The sequence below is a fragment of the Tachypleus tridentatus genome, chromosome 7 (genome assembly GCF_004210375.1).
Source record: "Tachypleus tridentatus isolate NWPU-2018 chromosome 7, ASM421037v1, whole genome shotgun sequence".
In the NCBI taxonomy this organism is placed as follows: Eukaryota; Metazoa; Arthropoda; class Merostomata; order Xiphosura; family Limulidae; genus Tachypleus; species Tachypleus tridentatus.
The window spans coordinates 67,276,001-67,300,360 of NC_134831.1; the positions used below are offsets into that span (position 1 = coordinate 67,276,001).

The window sequence follows — 24,360 nt, forward strand, 5'->3', positions numbered from 1 at the left end:
GTTTGCCTGAGGACTAAGCTTCGTTATTAACAGCCCTAGTGAAAACTGTATATTTTTCGAACTCTACGAATAATATCCAATAGAATAAAGCGTTGAATGTGTACGAAAGCTCACCATGTTGAGTTTGGATACCACCATCCAAAAATTTGTAACTTCTGCTTTCATGGTGGTCTCATGGGGTCAGGCATTGTTCAGGTGAGAGAGAATTATCTGTCCTAGTCGTCCTTGATTTAGTAGTAAAAGACTAGAGGAAAGGCAGCTAGTCATCACCACTAACAACCAACTCTTGGGCTACTTTGTAACTTGATTGTCACACTATAACTCCCTCACCGCTGAAATGGTAGGCATGTTTTGTGGAATAGGAATTCCAACCCGTGACCCTCAGATTACGAGTCAAGAGCTATAATCATCTGGCCATGCCAGGCCATGACAAATGAACAGAGGTAATTTGAAATAAGATCGACTTAACAGTTTTCTTGACCACATTTTATGTAAACATTTAAATAAAAAGAGCAAATGTACGTTATATATTCCTATATTAAACATAATTTCAAAGGATATCACTGTTGATTTATTCACTGATCTTGTAGGAAGGCGACAGTCTGATGTGTACGCAAGTACACACACCTTGGGTTTTTAATATAAATAATAATTATTTTACACTGTACATCACGTATTCCGACCATTTATTCTTCTAGTTTACATTCAGTAACTCAGCTAAATTTGAATTGATTTCACAAGTTTCTTGATCGATCCTTCCCTAATAAAGCGTGCCTCTGCAATATGACATTAATGCAGAACTCTCTTTCACCTGGAAATACCGCGATACCAGTAGTTGTCTGTTTAAATACTTCTAAGATATGATAATGTTTGTTGTTGTTACTTCATTTACAAAAACAAAGTGTAAATGTGATGCTTATGATGGAATTGTATCAAGTATGTCTAACATCCTCGTAAATATTATAGTTTAAATTCTTTTTACTTTAAAAAAATATATAATTTTAACCATTGCTGCATAATTTCTGCATAATCAATGCACATTTTTATGTATCTATATGAATATAATAGTACTGTCTGTTGTATGCCCATGTAACTACTTTGCAAGGTGTTGATGGATCTTCACCAAAATTGATATGGTGGCTTATTATGTCCATGCAAGAATACATACAAATTTTCCATTTTGCTGTTCTTACGGCCGTGTTTTTTTTTTTTATACCATCACCTCATTTCCAGTGAATGAAATCTACATGAAATTTGGTATGAAGGTTTGTTGGATCCATGCGGATATACATGTAAATTTGCGGTTTCACATTTTGTGTTTTTAACAATCACTTTACAATTACAGCAACTTTTCATGTCCTTAGATAACTCCAATGAACAATTAATATGAATTTTGCGGTATAAAATTTCAAATTGCTGGCGACATAATTATATTTTTTGCTTCATAAATGGTTACGTTTAAAAATGTTATATCAAATTACAATTAAAATTTTTTAACATTTGACATATATTCCTAAAAGTTGAAAAGAAAAGAAAATGTAATTATGTAATGTTAAGCAATCAAAACGTAGGTTTCATTATTAACATCCCTAGTGGGAATTGTATATTTTCGAACACTGCGAATGATATCTCATAGAAAGAAAGCGTTGATAGCGTACGAATGTTCACCATGTTGGGTTTGTATATCAGCATTCGAAAATTTGTTACTTCTGCTTCCACAATGAGTGCTGCTATGAAAAATATTACGGTTATTGGTGGTGGCCTCATGGGGTCAGGCATAGCTCAGGTGAGATAGAATTAACTATTTCAGTGGTATCCAACATTGTCTTCATAATTACCAAAATTGTGAACAATGTATTAACATTTTCATCATTTGACAAGAACTTTAACTGTGTTTTACATATATAGAGGGGTATAAAAGCACACAGTAATGCTTCCAATTTTTTATTGATAGAATTAATATTTTAAATTGGTGCTAGAAGTAAAGCACCAATTAGCCACATATCAAAAGCCATTTCTCCGCACGTGACTAGAGGTGGCTGTGTTTACCACCGAGTAATTATAACGTGTTGATATTAATAACTCGAGACCATGACTTGTGGAATAGCGCCTGGAGATAACATCTAAGTTGAAGGTTTAATACTGAGATTAGATACACGACCTGGTATTGCTTGTAAAAGCTAAATATGTTAAGTTTCAATAATCGGTGCAAGATATATGCCTGAGAATAGTTTTTTATCTGAAAGTATAAACGCTATGTGAAATAAAATTAATTATTAGTATAATAACTTATAATGTTTGCGATTCTTACGTATCTTGAGGTAAAATAAGAATTGGAAAATTGCGAATGAAATTTAATACGAGAAGAAAGATTTGTTGAAAGCTTTTAATAATTATCTCAACAAAACATTTTCAGTGAATTTTGGAAGCATACTAACTGTTACGGTGTTTCTAAACTGTTAAAATTCACATGAGATAGATTAATTATCATAAGTATTTACTCTGTAGCAAATAAACCTTTTATCATATTAATATTTACACCAAACTCAATATTTCACTGTTTTTTTATAGTAGAAAGTAATCTCTAGCGTGAGTTTCAAGTAAGTGATAGGAATGCTGCAGTTATTGCTTATAATTATTTCATTCTTAAATGTAGTAAAAACTAACATAATTTAAAGTTAAATGGTTAACTTAAAGGTACTTGCTTATTATGTGCAACATTCTCACAGTCCCAAATGGACACTAGAATGGGAAGAGCCTGACTTTAGCTAATAATAATAATAGTATAAGGTAGGCCACTAATGTATTTGGGAGTCTTTGTTTATTTTTTTAGTTTTAGTTAATTGTAAATTATAGCAGAATTTAATAGAGTGTGTATGTCTTCATTTTATGCTTAACATGAGTAGCAACATGCACAAAAATTGATCACATCAGTTCTTTTGAATAAGAACCCAGTAGCTCAGACGAGTGATAGTAGTATATTTTATGATGTAGTAAATGATAAATATACTTACTTATTTTGTGAGAAGCTTATAACAGAATGTACATATACTATATATATAGTACAAATGGTATAAAGGTGCTTACTTTATTTTACTATAAAAGTTTTTATCAGTCATAATTTGTTGACAATTGAATGTGTTATGCATTTAACTTTAACAGAGGGCAGTCAGAAACTGTTGAATGTATTGAAGCTACATTTTTTCATAATTTCAAGGGAAGCAGTATCAAATATTTTGTGATTTGTTAACTTCTGAAAGTACAATACTGTTAAAGCTTTTACTTAACAGTCTCGAGTTTGAAGCCTAAATTATTCTTTTTTTATGACTGTCTCATAGTTTTCATGGCATAAACACCCTCCTGATTTTATAACTCTATTTGTAATTGGTTTGCTCCAACTTTCTGGTATAATTTGATATATTGGGAAAATAGTTTCATACTCAGACTCCACTTATTTGGTGATGAAAAGAACTTGAAATAACTTTAAGAAAATTGAAACCACAAAGAATGCATGACTATCATCCATAAAAATATTGCGTTTAAAATAACACAGGGTCTCTTGTGCAAATTTATTCTAAATGGATACAGAATAGTATGATTTTACCCAGGAAATTAATCCTGCTAGTCAGATTAAAAGTAAGAAGCTTTCTTTGCCCTGATTAGTTCCAATTAATGATTACATAAAAAGGTCACAGAAAGAGCCTTTCTGTTTTGGAATACTTACAGATATATGTACTTTATTCCAGTTATCAGATACAAGTTTGGTTAAGTGTATTTCCTTGTTGTATTGCGGCCTTTTAATATGGTACTGTTTTAATTTTTGTTGCTGCATCTGTACACTGCATGTTTTGCCTTTACAGGTGGCAGCACAGACAGGACATAATGTTGTGTTAGTTGACATATCTGAGGACTTGTTAAATAAATCCCAAAATAATATTCGCAGCAGTCTGGAAAGAGTAGCTAAGAAGAAGTACCCAACCAATTCTGAGGTGAGTTCAGGTAGCATTTGCAGCTACTTTTTAATGAAGGAAAAACATGATATTGATGTGAATTTCATCCGTGTCAATATATGTTTTAATCGAGCAAACACTGAATAGATAAGAAGACTTGTTAATGTTTTTAAACAACTTTTAATCTGAAAAACATATCCCCCCAAAAAATGAAGATAAATTCAGTGCATGTTATAATCTTAATGAAGGTAACATTGTGCATAGTACTTATCACAGCATAAATATTTTTGTGGCCTTGCAAAGTCTGTAAGCCTTCTGGACAATGTATTTTAGCATGTAATAAAGTAAACAGAAACTTGCATTGTATACACAAAAGTGCTGAAACAAGTCAAAGAATGTCATTATTTGATCTCTGGATGTTTGTATACCTCATTTTGAATATTATGTTAAATATTTGTCACCTAATCATTTAAAGAATATTGAGCTATAGAAGAGAGTTCAGAAAAGGACTACCAGAATGACTTCAGGTTTGGAGGAGTTATAGATATAGATATAGGCTGAACTCGTTTGACATATTTTTGCAGGAGAAATGGACTCAGTGGGACATTTGAGGTTTTCAAGATTGTTGAAGGTTTGGAATCCAAAAGTTCTGATGACATTTAAAGAAAAAAATCTTTATGCATTAAGATTAAAGAACACAAGTTTAAGATATAGAAAGTTCAGACATGATTTCAATCTTACTTTTCCAAATGAGTAGTTATAGTTGGTCCATGGTATAGTTTATCTTCAATTGCAGTAGAAGCTTCAACACTGGAAGAATTAAAAGGGAGATTGGATGTGTATTTTACACATAAAGGATAGGTATAGGAGAAGGAGACTACAGCTTCTTTTTATGTAGTATGGGTGGAGTGGTAGTAAAAAATGGGATAGTTGAAATAGGCTAAATTGTTATTCTTTGGAAATTATTTTTCTAAGAACACAATTAGGGTTTGGGCTGTTTGTTGCCAGTATATTTGTTTCTTTAAGGTCTGAAATTGGCAAATAATTCTCTTTTTATTATTCAGAAATACAACTCACCCCTAAGCAGAACTGAAAGCAGTGGATTTTTATTAAAGTTTAAAAGTGAGATGGCACAGAAAAAACAAAAACAAGTTTTTAACACTAGATAAAGAGACAGAAAAGGCAAGAGGTAAGCATTGTAGCATTGTTCTTGAGTTAGTAAAGATGCAGAGAAGAAAAGCATAGTAACTGTTGTTTTTGTAAACTTGAGATAGTAAACAGAGGGAGAAGGTAAAGGAAATATTTGCAAGACTTGAGAGAGAGAAAAGGTAATGGAAACACCTAAAGCTGTTTTATACAAGAAAATAAATGTAAAGAATGTGAACAAGGATTAATAAAGACACAACTAAGGAAAGTAAAATAACTAATGTTTTCATAAACTGGAGACATTAAACAGATAAACTAAATATTTAAGAGCATTAATTTGTAGTTTGTAGACAATAAACCAGGTTTCAATACCTGTGGTAGGCAGAGCACAGATAGTCCATTGTGTAGCTTTGCACTTAACTACAAACCAACAAACTTAATTCCATTGGTGGTAATGGTTTTTTTTTAACATATATATATTTTGGTTTGTCCAAGTGATTGAGGCACCTAACTTACAACATGAGGATCGTGCATTTGAATCCTCATTCCACCAAAAATGTTCACCCTTTCTGCTGTGGGAGTGATTTAAGTGTAATAATTAATCTCACTAATTGTTCATAAAAGAGTAGCCCAAGAGTTGGCAGTGGGAGGTGATGACTAGCTCTCTTTCCTCTAGTCTTTCACTGCTAAGTTAGGAGTGGCTAGTGCTGATAGTCATCATGAAATTTTGTGTGAAATTCAAAACAAACCAAACCTTTAATCTTATTGTCTCAGAATTAACTTCAAGTTAATCAGAGTTCTTTATTCTGTTAATCCCCCAAATAATCTTGTAAGTTTCAATAAAACCACCTTTTTCACTTCTTTTTTTAATACAACTCCAGTCTTCCTCTTGAACCCTTTCCAATAAATCAATATTTATTTTTAGAAGGTTATTAACATGACATCTTGCTGCCTACCTAATTAATGATTTATGTAAAGAGAGAATTACTTCTTTTCACTTATAGCCAGTATATTTATAAAAATACCTTACATTTTATCGAGTTTCTATGTACTAGCAAAATAACATGGCATTGATAGCCTGAATGACTCGTGTACCACAATAGCAAGATCATTTTCATCAGTCTTTCTGTTCAGTGGGTTCTGAACAATATATAATACATGATATAAGTTATGATAAACTAAATGTATAATTTGAACCTACTACAGTTATGACAGAAAGTGTTCATACCCCTGCATCCCAAGTAGTTTTTTGCTCATAACTTACAAAGTATCATTATTAGCCTAATAGACATATAATATATTATAAATATTGTACTAACACACATCTACATAAATTTTTATGTAAATTAAATGACAAATAACCAAAAATAGGAGGAGCAGAAAGTGTTCATACAGTTCAGAACGTGTGAAAAAACTAATATTCCCGTAAATATATTGTATAGTTTGGTGAATAAACTACATTATACCATTCCAGAACTAGACACTGGGTTCATAATAATTGGAATTTAGCCAGCAAAAATTGTACTTCTGACAATTTAGCGCTGTCTCCGTCATTATCTACTTGGTCATCATGGCGAACAGGAAACAACTGTCCGGTGATTTAAAAAACCAAATTATTGTTAAATACAAGTCTCATGTGTCTCTTTCCAGTATTGCTATGCAACTTAATGTGCCAAAATCTACTGTTCAAAGCATAATTGCCAAGTTTAAGCTTACAGAATCAACTGCTAACCTCCCTTGTTCCGGACGCCCACCAAAATTCCAGAGAGAACCAAGAGGAAGGTTTTCAGAGAAGTTAGTAGGAATCCTCATTTAACATGTAATGACATGCAGAAACTGGTAAGGGAAACTGGGGTTGAAGTAAGCACCTCTACAGTTACGAACATGTTACGCTCTTCTGGGTTCAAAGCATGCCGTCCTCGTAGAACTCCATACTCAAAGTCATTTAGAAGCACGATTGAGGTATGCAAGAAAGCATGTAGATAAACCCTTTACCTATTGGAAGAGTATTCTTTGGTCAGACAAGACTAAAATCGAGCTTTTCAGCCACAATGATGTTCGCTATATTTTCCATAAGAAAGAGAAACAAAATCTTCCAAAGAACACCATCCCTACAGTTAAACATGGAGGTGGCTCAATCATGCTATGGGGTTCCTTCATCTCTTCTGGTGTAGACTTGGGCATCGTTGGATCTTTCAACACGACAGTGACCCGAAACACACATCGAAATATGTGCATCCTGGTTGCAGAGGAACCATATGAGCATTCTGGAGTGGCCATCGCAGTCACCCGATCTCAACCCAATTGAAAACGTTTGGCGTGAGTTGAAGACCAGGGTTCATCAGCATCATCCGAAAAACTTGCAAGAGTTGGAGGCCTTCTGTAAAGAAGAATGGAAGAAAGTACCAGTCAAGAACTGTCAAAAACTCATGGAGGGCTATGAGGAGAGATTGCACCAAGTAATTCACTTGAAAGGCCATTAAAGTAGATGCACAAACACTTTCTGCCTCTCCCATGTTTAGTTATTTGTTTGCAAACAGTTTATTTGTTGTTCAATTTACATAAAAATGTTTGTAGATGTATGTTAGTATAATATCTTTAATACTACACTTTCATTATCCTAATCGTGATACTTTTTAAGTTATGAGGAAAAAACTACTCACGACACAGGGGTACAAACACTTTCTGTCGTAACTGTATAATTAGTCATTTGTCAAACTTATTAGTTGATATAGATATAGTATTTCAGCATGCTTCATAAAGGTAAAAATACCCAAGAGTTTAATTTAATTGAAACATTGCTCATTTCTTTATTATTCCCCTACCAGCATCACAAATGTAAATATTCAGAGGTTTTAAGCACACATGGCATACCTCTAGTGACAAAGGTTCAGCTTGTTTGGATTCCATTAAAAACAATTGTTCTACTTCTTCTCACCTAGCCTCTTTTAATTCAACTAATAGTATTTTCCTCCTTTAGTATGATTTTATATGCTAATCTTTTGTGTACTATCTTATTAAAATACTTTTGAAAATGCAAGTACACCAACATCACAAACTTTAAATAATCCAAGTAAAAATAAAATTCTCAGAAAAAAACTAAACAGCAAAACAAAATTTTCTCTTGTTGAATCCATGTCAACTTTCTTTTTTGAATATTTCACTAAATCATTTTGCAAAACTTCCTTTAGTAGGCTAGTAATTTTTGCACGAGTGGTTTATAATTTTCAAGTTGGCTGTTATCTCCTTTAGAAAAGAATACCTTTGCAACTTATCAATCCTTGGACATCTGCCTGTTATTTGTTCTTCTACCACAATTGAGAGAGAGAGAGAGATAGTTCTTGTATGTAATAATTGAATTGAAAACTATGGGAAAAACATTTTTTTATCTGCCCCTAGTGCTTCATCCGTTGTTAATCTTTATTTTTTTTGTACTTCTAGTGCATTGATATCTTTACAGGTTGGTGATTCTGATCAGTTTAACTACTTTTATAGCACAATCAAGAATACTGTTAGTATTTTTTTAAATAAAAAAAGGAAACATAGTAAAGGCTTACATTTCACAGCAGCAAAAAAAACTTTAAGGAACCAATTGCCTTTTTTTGCATATCATTTGATATACTAAAAAACATCCTTGATATTAGTCTTAAAATTATCAACCAAGTCTTACTCATAAGCCCATATTTGATTTATAATTTTTTAAACAAACTTCTTTCTTTTCCTAGATATTTCTATTTTAGTACTTAGTGCCATTTTGGATCTATTAAATTGAAGAGTTAACTCATACTAGGTTTTTTTTATTGCATTTCAGGATAGCCTGAAATTTATTTCTGAAACCCTCAGCAGACTGACCTTGAATACAAAACCTGAAGATGCTGTTAAAACTAGTGATCTCGTGATTGAAGCCATTGTGGAAAATTTAGACATCAAGCAGAAGTTGTTCTATGACCTTGACATGTGGGCACCAAAGTGAGTAAAGTTTTATTATCTGTGTAATAATCATTTAACATGGCTGGTCTTGATAAGAGTATAAACCAGAGAATCTGACCACTAGCTTGGATCATGCTGTATGACTAATTAAATTCCATTAAAAGTAGATTAATGGAGACCAGTTCTTAGAACTTAGCACTTTTGAAAGTTTGACCTTTCTCTTTCAGTTTGCCCCTGGTTTATAGAATTTTTATTGTTTTATTTTAAGAGTTTTTGAACCTAGATTTTTTTCACTAATTCCATGATTTAATTTTCTTGGGATGATGGGAATGGTCAATAATATAATAATTTTTATAATCAATTTGCTTTTTGTTTCAGACAACATGAAATACAAGTGAGATGTCTAAAAAGCTTATATTTTGTAAAATTTAAATTTAGTAGACTTTAGTGACTGGTGTTATATGCTTTCATATATATTAAAAACATCAAACAGAGAGCCACACATTCATTATTTATAGTATAATTGCCAGGAAGCCCTCATCTAATATTCTACACATTTTATACAGTTATTTCAAATAGGTTATGTTTTCAAAATGTTTTGACTGTTCTAAGAATTAATTTGTTAAATTAACAAATTGTGTTAAAAATCCTGTACAAGTAATTAAAATTATGGCCTGAATTGATTGAGCAAGGTAGGAAACTCACTTGTTTGGTTTGTTTAGAATTGTGCACAAAATACATGAGGGCTATCTGTATTAGTCATCCATAACTTAACAGTGAAAGATTAGAGAGTAGATAGCTAGTCATCACCACCCAGTTCTAGCTGCTGGGCTATTCTATTACAAATGAAAGTGGGATTGACCATCACTTTATAACACCCCCCATAGACGAAGAGGCAAGTATTTTTTGTGGGATGGAGATTTGAACTTCGACCTTCATGTTGAAAGTCAAGCTCCCTAACCACTTGATAATGCCAGACCTGAAACTTACTTGCAGTATTTTTCTCTCTTAATAGTTGTGACAGTTTTGAGATATGAATACTAAGAGTAGAAGTTTTGTACAATTATATGGATTATGAACCTTAGCATCCTGTATTGCAGTTGTGGAAATTCGAACAGTGTAGAGTATGGGAACTTTATTTCACTTGACATTTTATGAGAAATGTATATATTGTTAACATTTATTTCATGCATTTAATTCAAAGTTGTAAACAGATAACAATCATTCTGTGTGTGTGAGTGCAGGCATGTTTGTATGAGAAATGCTAATATAGGAACATCCTCTCTTCTTTTATATCTTCCAGAACTTTTATTATGACTTACAAAATTATTACTCATGGCAATTAAGTTAAGACTGTGAAAGAGCTGGACTCCCATTTGTGATCCAGATGAGAATGCTGATGACTTGAATTCCTAAGTGGTGAAAATCTGTACTGGATCATTCCAACTGATTATTCACTGGTTTGTGGCAGGAATAGAATACATATTTTTGGTGATATTCCACACAAATCTTTGAGATTCAGCCCCTCCAAGATAATGCTTTACTATATGTGTGATACCTCTATTTTTCATACTGATTAGCTGACTAAAAGACTTTTTATTTGAAGAATGTGTTTCTTAGTTCAAACACCAATTGTATTTTAATGTGTCATCATTATTAAATTCAGACATTGGGGACCAACAAAACTTTGGGAATTATTTGTCAAGCAAAATTTATTGGAATTGGATTGCATGGGTGCCATTTTCTTTTTCATATTCCAAGCTACCAACATCTGTATTTTTCTCTTTATTTCAGATTTTAAAAATCAGAATTTGCTTAAAAAATACAAAAAAGATCTAATTCATATTATCAGAAAATGGTATTCCAAGCAACAGCTCTGAGATTTTAAACATCGTGTAAGTATAAGAACTATTGTTTTTATCTTGCTTGAGAGAAATGAATGATGAGACATTCAAATAAATGCTTATCTTCAAGCGATGTAGATAAAACGTACATTGATATGTTTATTCTTAAGAAAATACAGGGTGAGACATTCGTCTCCATCTTTATCTCCAAGACATTTGGAGTAGGAGTTCTGAAACTCTCAGCATAAGGCCCCCCCAAAATATTTCACATTCTGACTAGGGTCACGCTCATGAAATTTATAGATACTTGAGTACCTTAACAATATCATGTATTTTGTGTAGGTGCTATGGTCCCCTGACATTTTCCTGTATCCTCCAGTTTAAGAACATGTAATTCATCTCCATGTTTACCCTTGAGAGAGATGGTGGTGGTGAGAAATTCACATACATGTTTATCCTATAGAGAGGGGCCCATCATGGTCAGGTGGTTAGGGTGCTCAACTCAATCTGAGGTTCATGGGTTTGAATATCTGTCACACCAAAAATGCTTACCCTTTCAGCCATGGTGGTGTTATAATGTGATGGTCAATCTTATTATTCGTTGGTAAAAGAGTAGCCCAAGAGTTGGAGGTGGGTGGTGATGACTAGCTGCCTTCCAGCTTTTACTGCTAAATTAAGGATGGTTAATACAGATAGCCCTTGTATAGCTTTGTATGAAATTCAAAACAAACAAACAAACAAACAAATCGTTTAGAGAAATATGTAGTGGAACACATCCACATGCTTATTCATGAAAGATATGCACAGTGCTAACATTAATCAGTATGCTTATCCTTGAGATGTGTGGACAGTGCTAACATTAATCAGTATGCTTATCCTTGAGAAATGTGGACAGTGCTAACATTAATCAGTATGCTTATCCTTGAGAAATGTGGACAGTGGTAACTTTCACCAATATGCAATCCTTGAGAAATGTGGACAATGGTAAGATTCACCAATATGCTTATCCTTGAGATATGTGGACAGTGGTAACATTCAAATCCATTTATATCACTGTGAAATGTAGATAGTGGGACATTGATATATGTTTATCCTGGAAAGTTGTGGACAGTGGTGACATTCTTGTTTGTGTTTATTCTTGAACTGTGTACATCTTCGAAACACTCATTCTGCATTTACAATTTACTGTTCCAGTGAATTATATATCAATCAAGTGATATGTATTTTAAAGATGTGTGTGAATCTTACTGTTAGAGGCCCTGTAGTAAGTTAAACCTTAAGCAATTGAACAGCTCTTAAATTGTAATGAGGTTTTGAGCAGTTTTAAATTGAAATGTCTTTGCAAGTGCTTATCAATTAAGTATACTGCATATCTGACTGACTCAAGAAGAGACTGATTACTGTCATGTTCACATTAAGTTCTTATGCATACACTAAAGATTTACATACTGTTTTGGAGTCACATGGACAAATATGTTTATAAAAATAAGCATTTTTTCCATTAAAAAGAAGAAAAAAGAGAGAATTACAGAAAATATGGTTCATTAACAAATATTTTTTTATAGAGAAACCATTTTTGCCAGTAATACTTCTTCCCTTCCTATAAGTGAAATTGCTTTATCAACGCAACGCAAAGATAGGTTTGGAGGTCTGCACTTTTTCAATCCTGTTCCAGTCATGAAATTATTGGAGGTGAGCCAAATGAAACATGGAGTGATATAGGAAAAGAAATATATGTACATATCTATAAGTTTAACAATTATGATTTGAATTAAAAATTTGGGAGAAAGTATCATCGCAAAGAAGCATGGATAATTTCAGTAAACAGAAGTGGTTTAACAGAAGAATGACCTTGAGCTTATACATGTATATACATATATAATGTTTAACTTATTTATATATCCGTTTCCAATTGAACTTTCTTTAAATACTGTTTATAAAATTTCAAATTCAGAAACTTCAGTTGTGGTTTGTTTTAATGTATGGTTTGTTTTTTTATAACCAAAGCAGTGAGGTTTCTTTTATTAGAAATATGTCTGTTGTTTCCAGTTGGTACAATTTTTAATGGACTATAAAAATGTTGGTGTTTTTCTAAAATTTACAATGTAGTGTGATTGTAAATGCATATGTTCTGTTGATTAATATTTTTTTAGAATAAGGAATTTATTTTTAGTCACCAAGTATTGGTATTATAAAATGAATGCAAATTAATACAAGATACTAAACAAAGTGTATTGTGATTTTAAAACTCAAATATACTTAACTGCTAGTAATAGACATGCATGCATTGTTTTCTTTCTTTTTTGCACAAGGATTTGTGAATTATGATACAATTTTAAAAAATTAATATTATCTCATAAATTATTAGGTAATTAGGATACCTGAAACAAGTGATGAGACCTACAATAAAATGATGACATTTGGAAAGCAGATGGGAAAACAGACTGTCACCTGTAAGGTCAGTGATTACAATGGAAACATCTGTAATTCTTGGTGTCATAAGATTAAAATTTTAATTCGAGACCTTTAAGAAAATTTCAAAGTTTTCAGAATGATATATCAAATCTTGTCACTGTTTTCTTAATATACACATCTTTAATAATATGACACTAATTTTTACATATGCACGATAGTTTGAACATATTGAAAACATGATCTTAAGTTAATCTCCTTAACTTCACTTTTTTCGGGGGAAATGGCTCGAAAGAGTTAAAATATATCTGCTTGTAGCAGGTGAGATATAAACTTAACTGTGAAGTTTCAGTTTGAGTAATTTGTAATAATTTGTATAACGTATTATCTGTGTGTGTGTGTGTGTGTGTGTAATTTAAACATTGAGAACTTTTAAAGCTGATGTTATCTCTACATTTTCTTTATGGCCATTTACAAAGTTTAATTGTTTGTAAGCCATTTTATGCTATATGACAGAATTATGATTTAAACTGATTTTCTGAACATACTGTGTATAGGAAGGATTTAAAGTTATCTGGTAGGTATTATACATAATCTGTTTTTAAGCTCTTATTGTAAAAGCAGAAAAATAAAATTATTTGAAAAACATTTTACAGTTGTGAGAATTGATATTCTAAACTTATAAAAGATAATTGATGCAAGAAAGTAAAGACATACGACAGATTTCAGTGTTAATTATTTTACTTGGGGTTTTATATATGAGCTCTTCTCTTCGGAAAAATCTCTATATTTTGGATCCTTGTCCAGCACAAGAAACAATAGTGATTGAATAATACACAAACATGTTGGCCTTATTTGCAAGCTGAATCATGATTTCCTTAATTGACAACAAATGCAACATTTTCCTTCAGTACCTCTTCCTTTGCCTCCCTCCTTTCATCAGCCTTGGTCTTAGGTTCTGCATCCAGATATTCATATCCTGCATCTTCATGCCTGGCTTTTACACACTCCTTGGCAAGGAGATTGGGTTTCTTCCACCAAGTAGCTTTTTTTTTAGCTTGTATATGTCTTTCTTCATTGAAAGTGTTCCAAAGTTGGTCTGCAACATGGGAATTTTCTACTGACAGAACTACTGTGGCAGAGTTTCTTGAATACCTTTTGGACTGGAGATCATCAGTCTCCTAGCTTTTGGGTTATTGGGCTGCTTTATTTCACACTTTGTTTTATCTGATAGCATTATGTTTTTCTTTCACTATCTTTACCATGTTAATGCATTCCTTCTGGATTTGTTGTCCCTTTAGACAGTCTGCTTTTCTGGATTAGGATATTAATGTGGTCTTCCATTCTCTAATTTTGAACTACTTTCATCATGTTCCTTGTTTCACCTTTCCCTTAAAACATTTCTTTCTCCAATGAGCTTGTGGATGTTGATGGTCTGATCTGTTTCCTCTTCATGTTTAAGGCACACTTTACCACCATTCCTATCTTCTCCTTTATCCAAAATTTTCCTTCCTCCCAAAGACTGGCAACTAGGGAGGTTAATCCTCCTTTTCATGTATTTGCTTTCTTTCTGTTCCTCATCTCTACCTTTGTCCCAATTCAGGTAGACTTCTATGTCCAGTCTGTATTATTTGTTATATTGTTTTCCTGTGTTTTTTCCATGATACCCATTCCCAACTCTTTTCCCCTTGGCAATTTTTTTCTGTCCAGGATCTTTACCATTCATCTCTCATAAATTAGGTTTGACTTTTGATTCAATAGCTTATTCCTCTTTGTCCTCTTACTCCTGAACTTTGTTCCAGGTGTCATCTCATCTTTGTTGGCAGTTGGAGGAAATCTTGCAGTCGAGCATGTGGGCCACACCTATTACATTCATTTTCATTTCCCATTATTTACATTATATCTGTTTCTTCTTCATCAGGTTTTTGTCTTCTGCCTGTGGCCATTATTAAGGCTTTAGTGTGATTTTAACTGAGTAAGTTTATATTCATTCTATACTTTTCTAGGGCCCTTGCTTCATTCACTCATTATATGGATCCTGTTCTGTGGTGAGTGGTACCTGATCATGTATTCTTTAACTTGAAATCCACACTGTTTAGCCAAGTTGACTTGCACTTTATCTTTCATGACTTTGGAATGCTCTCTATTGTTATGGGGTGTTCCATAAGATTGCTTGTAGGCACATAACCTCACAATATAATTGCTTCATAAAATTGGCCATTTTGGACCATACCACCCATGGAGTGCATGAGTGAAACAGAAGGTGATAACTGCCTATCCCTGTTATGCTTTGTATTGAATAAATTGGTGTGATCTGCTTTTCAAAATAAGGTTTCATTGCACTGTATCATGTAATGACATTCCTTCAGACTCCACTGTATTCTCACCCCCTTGTCTTCTAGTGGAATATGGGAGTCCTTTCCACTTTCCAGTTCCAAACTGCTGGAGTGGTTGACTGTGGAGGAACCTCTTTAATGGGTTCCACAGAAAGATGGCTATAACCATTCAGTGCAGAGTAGGGGGGGTGATGTTCTGCAGGTGTATATGACATGATATTCTTCAGTATCCAGTATACATACACAAAGGAGTGAGATGTCAAAATGCATTTCACCCCTTCATTTGGGAGTCCTCATCCTACTCCCATATGGGTGACAGTACCTCATGAATAGGTTTTGGATTTAATGTAAAACCAATCAAGGCAAGTCCTCAAACATGTTTATGGTCATCTGGTTTCCTTCCTTGATCATACTCCTGTGTTATGGAACACAGTGGAGGTAAGGGAGTTGTTTCTGTTTTTTCTTTTTGCTACCAATCATTGTATTTTAATCTGAGGATGTTATTGCTTTTCAGATAGTTCTGGTCAGTTACACTGTTGAGGGAGTTGATTTATATTAGACATCCTTTTGATACTAGAAATCTAGTTACCAGATTGATAGATCAAAGCTAGCACTGTCATATTAAAGAGTCAGAGTGGTTCTAGATTCACTTGGTCTCTTGAACTTGAGGTGAAGATGGTATGATCATCATCCTACCCCCTTGTGGATGTCAGTTCCCAGTGGCATGGATTTTGGGTGTAGTTGATTTACTGAGTACAGTTTGTCACACCCAAGCTACTCTACACCTGAGGTACATCCATTGTTTTACCCACTAATACTTTGTGGGATTGTGTTACATATACACAGTTAGGATCACTATCCTGCCATAGTTCTCTCTCACTCAGATGTGCTCCTCTTTTTTTTCCACCCTTATCTACTACATATTTTACAGATGAGCAAAAAGTATACCTGGTTTCAGAAGTGGTGTGGTTCACCTCATCAGGTCTTTAGTTCTGACTTTTTTATTTTCAGAGGTATCCTTTGGATGCCTTTGATGGGGTACCTCTATCATTTACTTTCACAGATTCTAATTTATGTCAGATTCAAGATGGGTTTGTGAGCGAGGGAAGTACCACATCTGGAGATGCAAGTTTCCTGCACTTAAAATATATTTACGAAAGGCACTTCCCTTCACTCACACTCCCCACACTCTTCTTCAGTGCTTAAGTCTTCCTCCAAACCTAAAAGTGATAACAACTAAATATAGTATTTTGGGAATTGTTTGATATTGAAGGATGAGCTCAAGGGGGTCCAGTGTGTTATTCGGTTATAGTAGAGAATTCCACTCCTCATCAGTAACCCTGAACATAAGTTAACCAATGAGAGGTAAACTGTACGTGTATTATAGTAAAAACTGTCAAATATACTGTTAACGTGAACATGTTTTGTATTCACCTGGTCAACATAGTGAATATAATGCATGTTCCCACCAACAGTATATTTCATACTTTTCACAATAATATAGATCCAACTTCTCTCTCATAGACGTGCTCAGACAGAAAAGGCTCACTAACTATTTAATAACTAGTGTTGGATGTGTGAAAATGTTGTTTATGGTTATATTTAAATAGCTAATATTGGTATGTCCACAGTGGTTAAATAAAAGTTACCTTTTCTCATACTAAAAACTTTCATTCTCATAAAAAAGACTTTTTTATTGATTTAGGATACCCCAGGATTCATAGTGAATAGACTTCTTTTACCATACCTGTCAGAAGCTATGAGAATGATGGAAAGAGGTAATTTTTCATTTCAAAACTTATCTTTTGTCTTCTTTTTCTTAAGAGAAAGAGCTTAAATAGAATATTTTGGAGTTAATATGTTTTATGAAAATGGTTGATTTGCACCTCTTCTTTTTGGTATTGTTTGTAAAGTTTTTTTTTGATAAAGGGATAGTTTATCAAATATACTTTTCTCTTTTGTTTCTTAATATTATACAAGTCTCTTAGTTGTTTTGTTTCCTGAACACTACATCTTGATCAGTTTAATAATTTCCCTTACCCTTAAAGTACCAAATTTTATTTATAATTTGACATTGTTTGGGTAAAAGTTTCCTTTTAAATTTTTTCTTAAAACTATTAACTTTAACTTTACATTGTATTGACATTGCTTATATGCATATAAATTCTAGGACATGGGAAAGTCAGTGTACACATGATGACCTTCTTGCAGAGTTGCATTCAAAATTTGATTAAATTACTTTAATATCAATGTATGTTAATATATTTGGCATCAAAACATAGCTTATAATTGAAAGATTTTTAAATTTGAAAAGATAATATTTAAATCAATCCTCAAATTGTGCCTCTGAGTCACAAGGGATGGTGGTGCTCTGACTTTTCATTTATAGATTTTATCTTCCCTGAAGTGCTTAAGATTGTTCAACCAATTAGAACACATTCCATAAATAACAGTTAGCCAGAAAATAAAACTTCCACGTCTTGTTATTATATTTGTTCAACCCATATGACACACAACTCCCATAGCCTCAGTCTTTCAAGAAAAATCTACAATTTATCTTATTGTTAATGGATATAGTTTATAACCAGTTAAAAAATCATATTATAAGTTACATAAATCAGCTGATAGCCTGTTTTGATATAATGATTATTGCTAATTGTTTGTGAAGAAAGACGTTTATTAAAGCAGTAATTTAATTTGTTACCTCTTTGTGTTAGTTAGAAAGCCAAAGAAATTAAAGTAATTTTGGGATTGTCTATTCTTATGCTTTGTATATTTTTTGTATTCTAAAATGTTAAAAGCTGCGTGAAGTATTTTGAGACAACTGATGTTCTGAGAAAGAAAAAAAAAAAAGGCTTATTAAATCTCACACCCAAGTGTGAAATGCCCTGAAGGCTAAATTACTAAATTTATTGTTTTATGTATGTAAAAGTGAAAAATTTGTTTGGTTAGATAAGAAAACATAAATGGAAAAAAGTTAAATAAAAAAGATTCTTATTGTGTCTGTTGGAGACTTGCACACAGGCTACCATCTCTTGATGTAACTTGATAGATTGTTAATCCTTTTGCTGTGGGTCATGGGTAAAAGGACATGTCATCACGTTTGTTGACTTGTGTTCAAAATTTTATTGAACTGCTATTTTATGAATTTATGTCAATAAGTTTGGAATCAAATTCTAGGTTATAATTAAAACTTTAATATTATATACAAGTTAATTTCTTAATGTAAAAGTAAATATTAAAAGAGCATATCCATATATATATATTTTTTGTGTGTCACTTGGTATGTTAAAAGCAGTGCTATTTAAAATTAATGTTTGTGGTTTCAAAATACTAAGTGTATAATTTCATACAAATTAGGAACTCAAATTTCTAATATTATGAAGCTAGAATATAAAATGCAAACCTCATATCTTTTAATTTTGCTGAGATACAGCTTATGTACTGAATCAAACATGGTCTTCCTGTTCACCTCTTTCCATTTATTGAAATGGTTCCTGATATACTCTTACTACAGTATATGGCATGTGAATAACCAATCAACAACTTCCTCAGAGTGTTTTTCTCAGCCATTTTAATCTTTGAAAAGGTTACCACATTCTTTAAATCCAAGATGTTAAGAAGGCAGATTGTGTCTTCAGTCTGATCAAAGTTTCATATTTTTTAAAATCTAAATACCTCTTAGTAACTAAGCTCAATAAATTATAGTGGAATTCTATAGTATCAGTGTAGTTATGATTTTTTAGTTATTCAACTGTGTGTGTGCATATGCAACCAAGGTCAAAGGTCATAACTAGAAGAGACAATTGTTTGCTTTACTTCTTTATTTATGGGTCTGTACTTTAATAAAATAAGTTTAATAATTTATTTCTAAATAGTAATATTTTATATACATATATATAATGTATAGTAATTGAAATGTGACTATATATTACAAAATACTAGTCCATTAAAACACAACTAAGACACCCAAGGATAAAGGTCAGTTTTGTATTGCTGGATATGTAACATGAGTGTACGTGCACCTTGTCAATGCAAGTTGTAATGTTAGCTAGTCATGACTGGTAGGTCAACGTAATAACACACACGCACGCAAATAGACTTGTAGCATTATAAGACTTAAGCTACTTAGACTAAACATTTGTATTTTCATGTTATAATATGTAGTCATTCTAGCATGAAAAAACAATTTATATTTACTTCCTAATGTTTTCATTATGGCTCTGAAGTTGGTCAAGTGACAGATCTCACATAGTTATAGTATATAAAATAACATAAAATATAAAGTCTTACTGAAAACAAACATTTGAAATTTGAGATTGCACAAAGAATAGTTTTTTAATCATAACATGAAAACACTTTGCAATCAGACTTTTCACAAAAATTTTCAAAAATTTTTAGTAAAAATATTTAATTAAACAAAATGATTTTTTGTATTCAAAATATTTGTAGCCTCTACTAAAAGTCTACCAAATTTTGTGAAGATAACACAAAACGTTATAGTGCAAATACTTAATGTGTGTAAATATGTAAACAAACCTGTATACATTATATTGAGCCCATAGCAAAATGGTTAAATTATTTATTGCTTTTTTGATGCTAGATAGAATGGCACAAAGAACAATGAAACATTAAAAATAAATGAAACCAGTTGTAAATAATTTAAGAGGGCTGAAGCTGTTAGGAGAATAATAATTATAATTGTCTATTACAATCTGTAACCATTAAAAAGAATTTTTAAAATTTTATTTCATACTTTACTGCTTCTATTTCTCTGTATGTTAATGATTTTGTTACAGTTAGTGATAGAGAAAATAAGAGATTAAGTAAAAAGTAGTGCCAAAAAAACTCTGATATTCATTTAGAAGGTTCTAGAGGTTATGGAATGAAATATTTTTTTCATCTTTGCATGAAATCAATTTTTCATTCAGTCTTACTGAGTATGAACTTTGTAGATTCACAATCGTATATTTATTAAGAGTACTGTATTAAAAATGTTTTGTTGTACAACACGTGTAATAGTTGCTAAAAACTTGCCATATATGTATATATGGGTTTTAGAGATTTGTGCATCATTGAAAACTTTAAGTCTGAAAATGCTTCAGTGTCAGTCTTTGTATAATGAATATGTGATTGGTTGTACTTCTAACTGTAAACTGTTGCTGATGTTGAGCTCTTTTCAGGGATACTTTTACAAAAAACAAACAGGAATTTGATAGGCTCAGCAAGCTTTTTCTGTAGCTATATGTAGGAAGATAGATGATTCCATATTGTGGGCACGTAATTAGATAGGGAAATGTTGGCAGACTCTTACATGGCTGGTTAACTACAAAATGAATTTGAGACAAAACATGTTGAACTAGGAAAGTTGGTGAAGACAGAAAGAGATGGAGAACAATGAGGTATTGTAGTCTCAACCCTCAGAATTAGAGAGGACACATTTAATATGTTATTGATTTTGTGTCCAAAGATTCACACTGATGCAAAGTCTCAATTTGTCTAGAGTTAGATTTTTGTTGTTGTTTTCAGGTGAGCTCTAGCTCAGAAAAATTAATTGAACTGGTCTTTTGAAGGAGTTTTGCGTGGTTTTATTTTAGTGTTAAAATTTCAAAAGTGGTGCAAAATCTTGTGGAGTTAATGCTCCTGAGGAAATAGTACTTGATGATCAGCTCTTGAATCCACGAGTATTCCATGCCAACCAATGATATATATATACAACAAACTAAGCTTTTTACCATGATTTATCATGGAATGTTTGAGGTACTTTTCATTGTTGAATGCAATATTTTCACATTAGTAATCTCTGAATAAGTTGTTGTCATCACCAGAAGTTTTCATCTGTTTGATTGTTTTACAGGTGATGCAAGCTGTAGAGATATTGACATGGCTATGAAATTGGGAGCTGGTTATCCCATGGGTCCATTTGAGTTAGCGGACTATGTTGGATTAGACACCACCAAGTTTATTTTTGACGGTATGCAAAAAAAAAATGATAATAGTGTTTGTTTTTTTTTCTTTTTACAACAGTCTAAACGTTTTGTCTAGATTGATTAAATTGCAAAGTAATCATTATGGGAAATGCCTAAGAATTTTTAAGATGCACTTCACATGCAAAAGCTTATTATATTCTAAGTTTACAAATGTTATTATTTCACTTGAACAAATATGAATGTCAAAAGAATTTTCAACTTAATTTATTGTTGTTTAACAAAATAAAGTTTTAACTTTATTCTTATAAAAACTAAGCAGCTGAAATTTTTTAGTATACCTTATTAGAATTACTTCATGGCTGAATTTAACATTCGTGCATTTATTTGGAGCATAACAAAATCAAGTTAATGATGAGATTACTAAAAAAAACCTAAAATATTGAGCATATACATAGGTCTGCTAACTGAAACCAAATTGCTAGCAGTTTCAGGTAGATGTGTGTGATAGGGTTTAATTTTCACTTCCAGTAATGTACTGTTTATTATAGGATGGTATGAACGATATCCAGAAATGTTGCAATTCAAACCTCCAGATCTTCTTTGCAAATTGGTGTCAGAGGGAAAATATGGACAAAAGACAGGAGAAGGGTTTTATGTATATGAGAAAAAATAAAGACAGAATCTGTGGAATGTCTCAGGTTGTAAAATTGTATGCTTAAACAAATTGATTTACTTCTATCTGTGGCTTTAATCAGCATTAATTCAGTAATTGATGGTTTTGTTGTGTATTAAAAAAATATATATATGGGTTTTGCTCAATATTTTTGTATATTATAGGTAACAAAGATAATAAAAGCATAAGGTTGAACATTAGTGTCTGTACTCTACAACTTGTCCCCAAATTATTTATACAGATTTTAAAATAACATTATGGACAACAAGGGTCCATTTTGTCCTTCAGGGCTGTGTCTGTACACCAATCTCCAAGAAGAAATATATATTGAAATCATCTGCTCCTAACTTCAATTTTTTGTAAGCTGCTGGTCCCACTACAATCAATGGTGATTCAGTCAGAAAATGAAATGTCTTAACTGGGGCTTAGCCTGTTTTCTTTTATAGATCTTAAACTTGTATTCTCTTATCCTTCTAAACTTCAATAAGATTACCTTTTCTTCCATAAGAGGAAATAAGAGATCTTAACCTAGCCACTTAAGATAACCTTTATGCCCTTGAAATCATCATAGTAACATCCTTTTAAAACGTCAATATTCTTTCTTACACAAGAAAACCAAAACTGCCTATAATATTCCAAGTAAGGCCTAACTCATCAGAAAACTTTATTGATTTAGTAATACTTTCCCTATCAGTGTCATTAAAATAACAAAGGTCCAGTTGGACTGGACTCTTAACCCTTTTTGGAACTCATATTACCAATATTAAAAAGCTAGGATATAACATAAAAATCTTGTATCTTTTTATTTTACTGAAATATGGCTTATGTACTGTATCAAACAGTGGCCCTGTTCACCTCTTTCTATCTGTTTTTGGAAATGGTCCCTTATATACACTTACTTTATATGGCTGCTGAGGGATTCTCAGCCATTTTAATGTGAAAAGACTACCACAGTTTTTCAAACCAAAATTTCAACAAAATTGTTTGATACCCTGATTGTGTGAAATTTTAAAAGGCTTAGCAACCTTTGGCCAGCAGCAGTTGAGTTTAAAGGTTGTTTGCTTATTTGCTTCTTTTTTTTATTGTTCTGTACTTTAATAAAATAAGTTTAATAATTTATTTCTAAATGGTAATACATTATATATACACACAATGTATAATAATTCAAATGTGACTGTATATTACAAAATACTAAACTAAACCACAGCTAAGACAGGAAAGACTAAAGGTCAGTTTTATATTACTGTATACCTAACCTGAGTGTATGTGTACCACATCAGTACAAGTTATGTAATGTTAGCTAGTCATGACTTGAAGGATCAATGTAATAAAAAATAAATATATATGTAAATAGATAGCGTTATAAGACTTAAACTACTTAGACTAAACAATGTATTTTCATGTTATAATATCTGGTCATTTTAGCACAAGAAAAAACTTAATATTTACTTCGGTTTTTTTATGATGGTTACAAGGTTGGTTGAGTTACAGACCCTACATAGTTAGGGTATAGAGAATAACAAAGTATAAAGTCTTATTGAAATATATTTGTTTTTTGGAACAAAGAACAGTTTTTTATTCATTACATGGAATCACCTTTCACTCATTAGTAATAAAACAGTCTCAATATTTTCACAAAGAAAATCAGATAAGTAATATTTACCATAAGTCTACCAAATTTTGTGAAGACACATCAAAAGTTGTAGTGCAAACGTATAGATGAACTTGTATATATTATACCAAACTTGTATATATTATACCAAACCTGTTGCAAAATGGTTAATAAAGAATTGTATGCTTTCTCTCACAGCCCGATCCCTAAAATTAGGGGTTCGATTCCCCTCAGTGGGCTGAGCAGATAGCCCTTTGTGGCTTTGCTATAAGAAAAACACACAAACACAAACACACGCCTTCTCTCACACCCTCCCCCACCATACAGTTCAGTCAACTCTATTACTACATGACCTTATAACCACACAGATCCAGGGTGGTATACATGCTATAACAATTAAAGTACTTTATGTATATTCAGTAAACATTTAAGAATTTTTAATATATTTTTACTAAAAATTTCTATAAACATATAGATTCAAAGTGTTAACTGGTCCAAGTGCAAAGTGATTTTCATGTTAAGATTAA

At 32.2% G+C, this 24,360-nt stretch overlaps 1 protein-coding gene across 1 annotated transcript; it reads left to right on the forward strand.

Moving 5' to 3' along the window:
- The first annotated feature begins 1,545 nt into the window (after positions 1 to 1,545).
- LOC143255882 (hydroxyacyl-coenzyme A dehydrogenase, mitochondrial-like) lies at positions 1,546 to 22,421 on the forward strand. Its single transcript, XM_076512232.1, has 8 exons — positions 1,546 to 1,786; positions 3,861 to 3,989; positions 8,908 to 9,065; positions 12,436 to 12,562; positions 13,239 to 13,328; positions 17,324 to 17,396; positions 21,476 to 21,592; positions 22,097 to 22,421. Exons 1-8 carry the CDS (start codon positions 1,661 to 1,663, stop codon positions 22,219 to 22,221), a joined length of 945 nt encoding a protein of 314 aa, XP_076368347.1. The 5' UTR covers positions 1,546 to 1,660; the 3' UTR covers positions 22,222 to 22,421.
- The last annotated feature ends 1,939 nt before the right edge of the window (positions 22,422 to 24,360 follow it).

Coding starts and splice junctions, on each gene's coding strand:
- LOC143255882 (XM_076512232.1), top strand. CDS start 1,661: ATGTTCACCATGTTGGGTTTGTATATCAGCATTCGAAAATTTGTTACT. Junction 1,787..3,860: donor TGGGGTCAGGCATAGCTCAG/GTGAGATAGAAT, acceptor TTGCCTTTACAG/GTGGCAGCACAGACAGGACA. Junction 21,593..22,096: donor CACCAAGTTTATTTTTGACG/GTATGCAAAAAA, acceptor TGTTTATTATAG/GATGGTATGAACGATATCCA.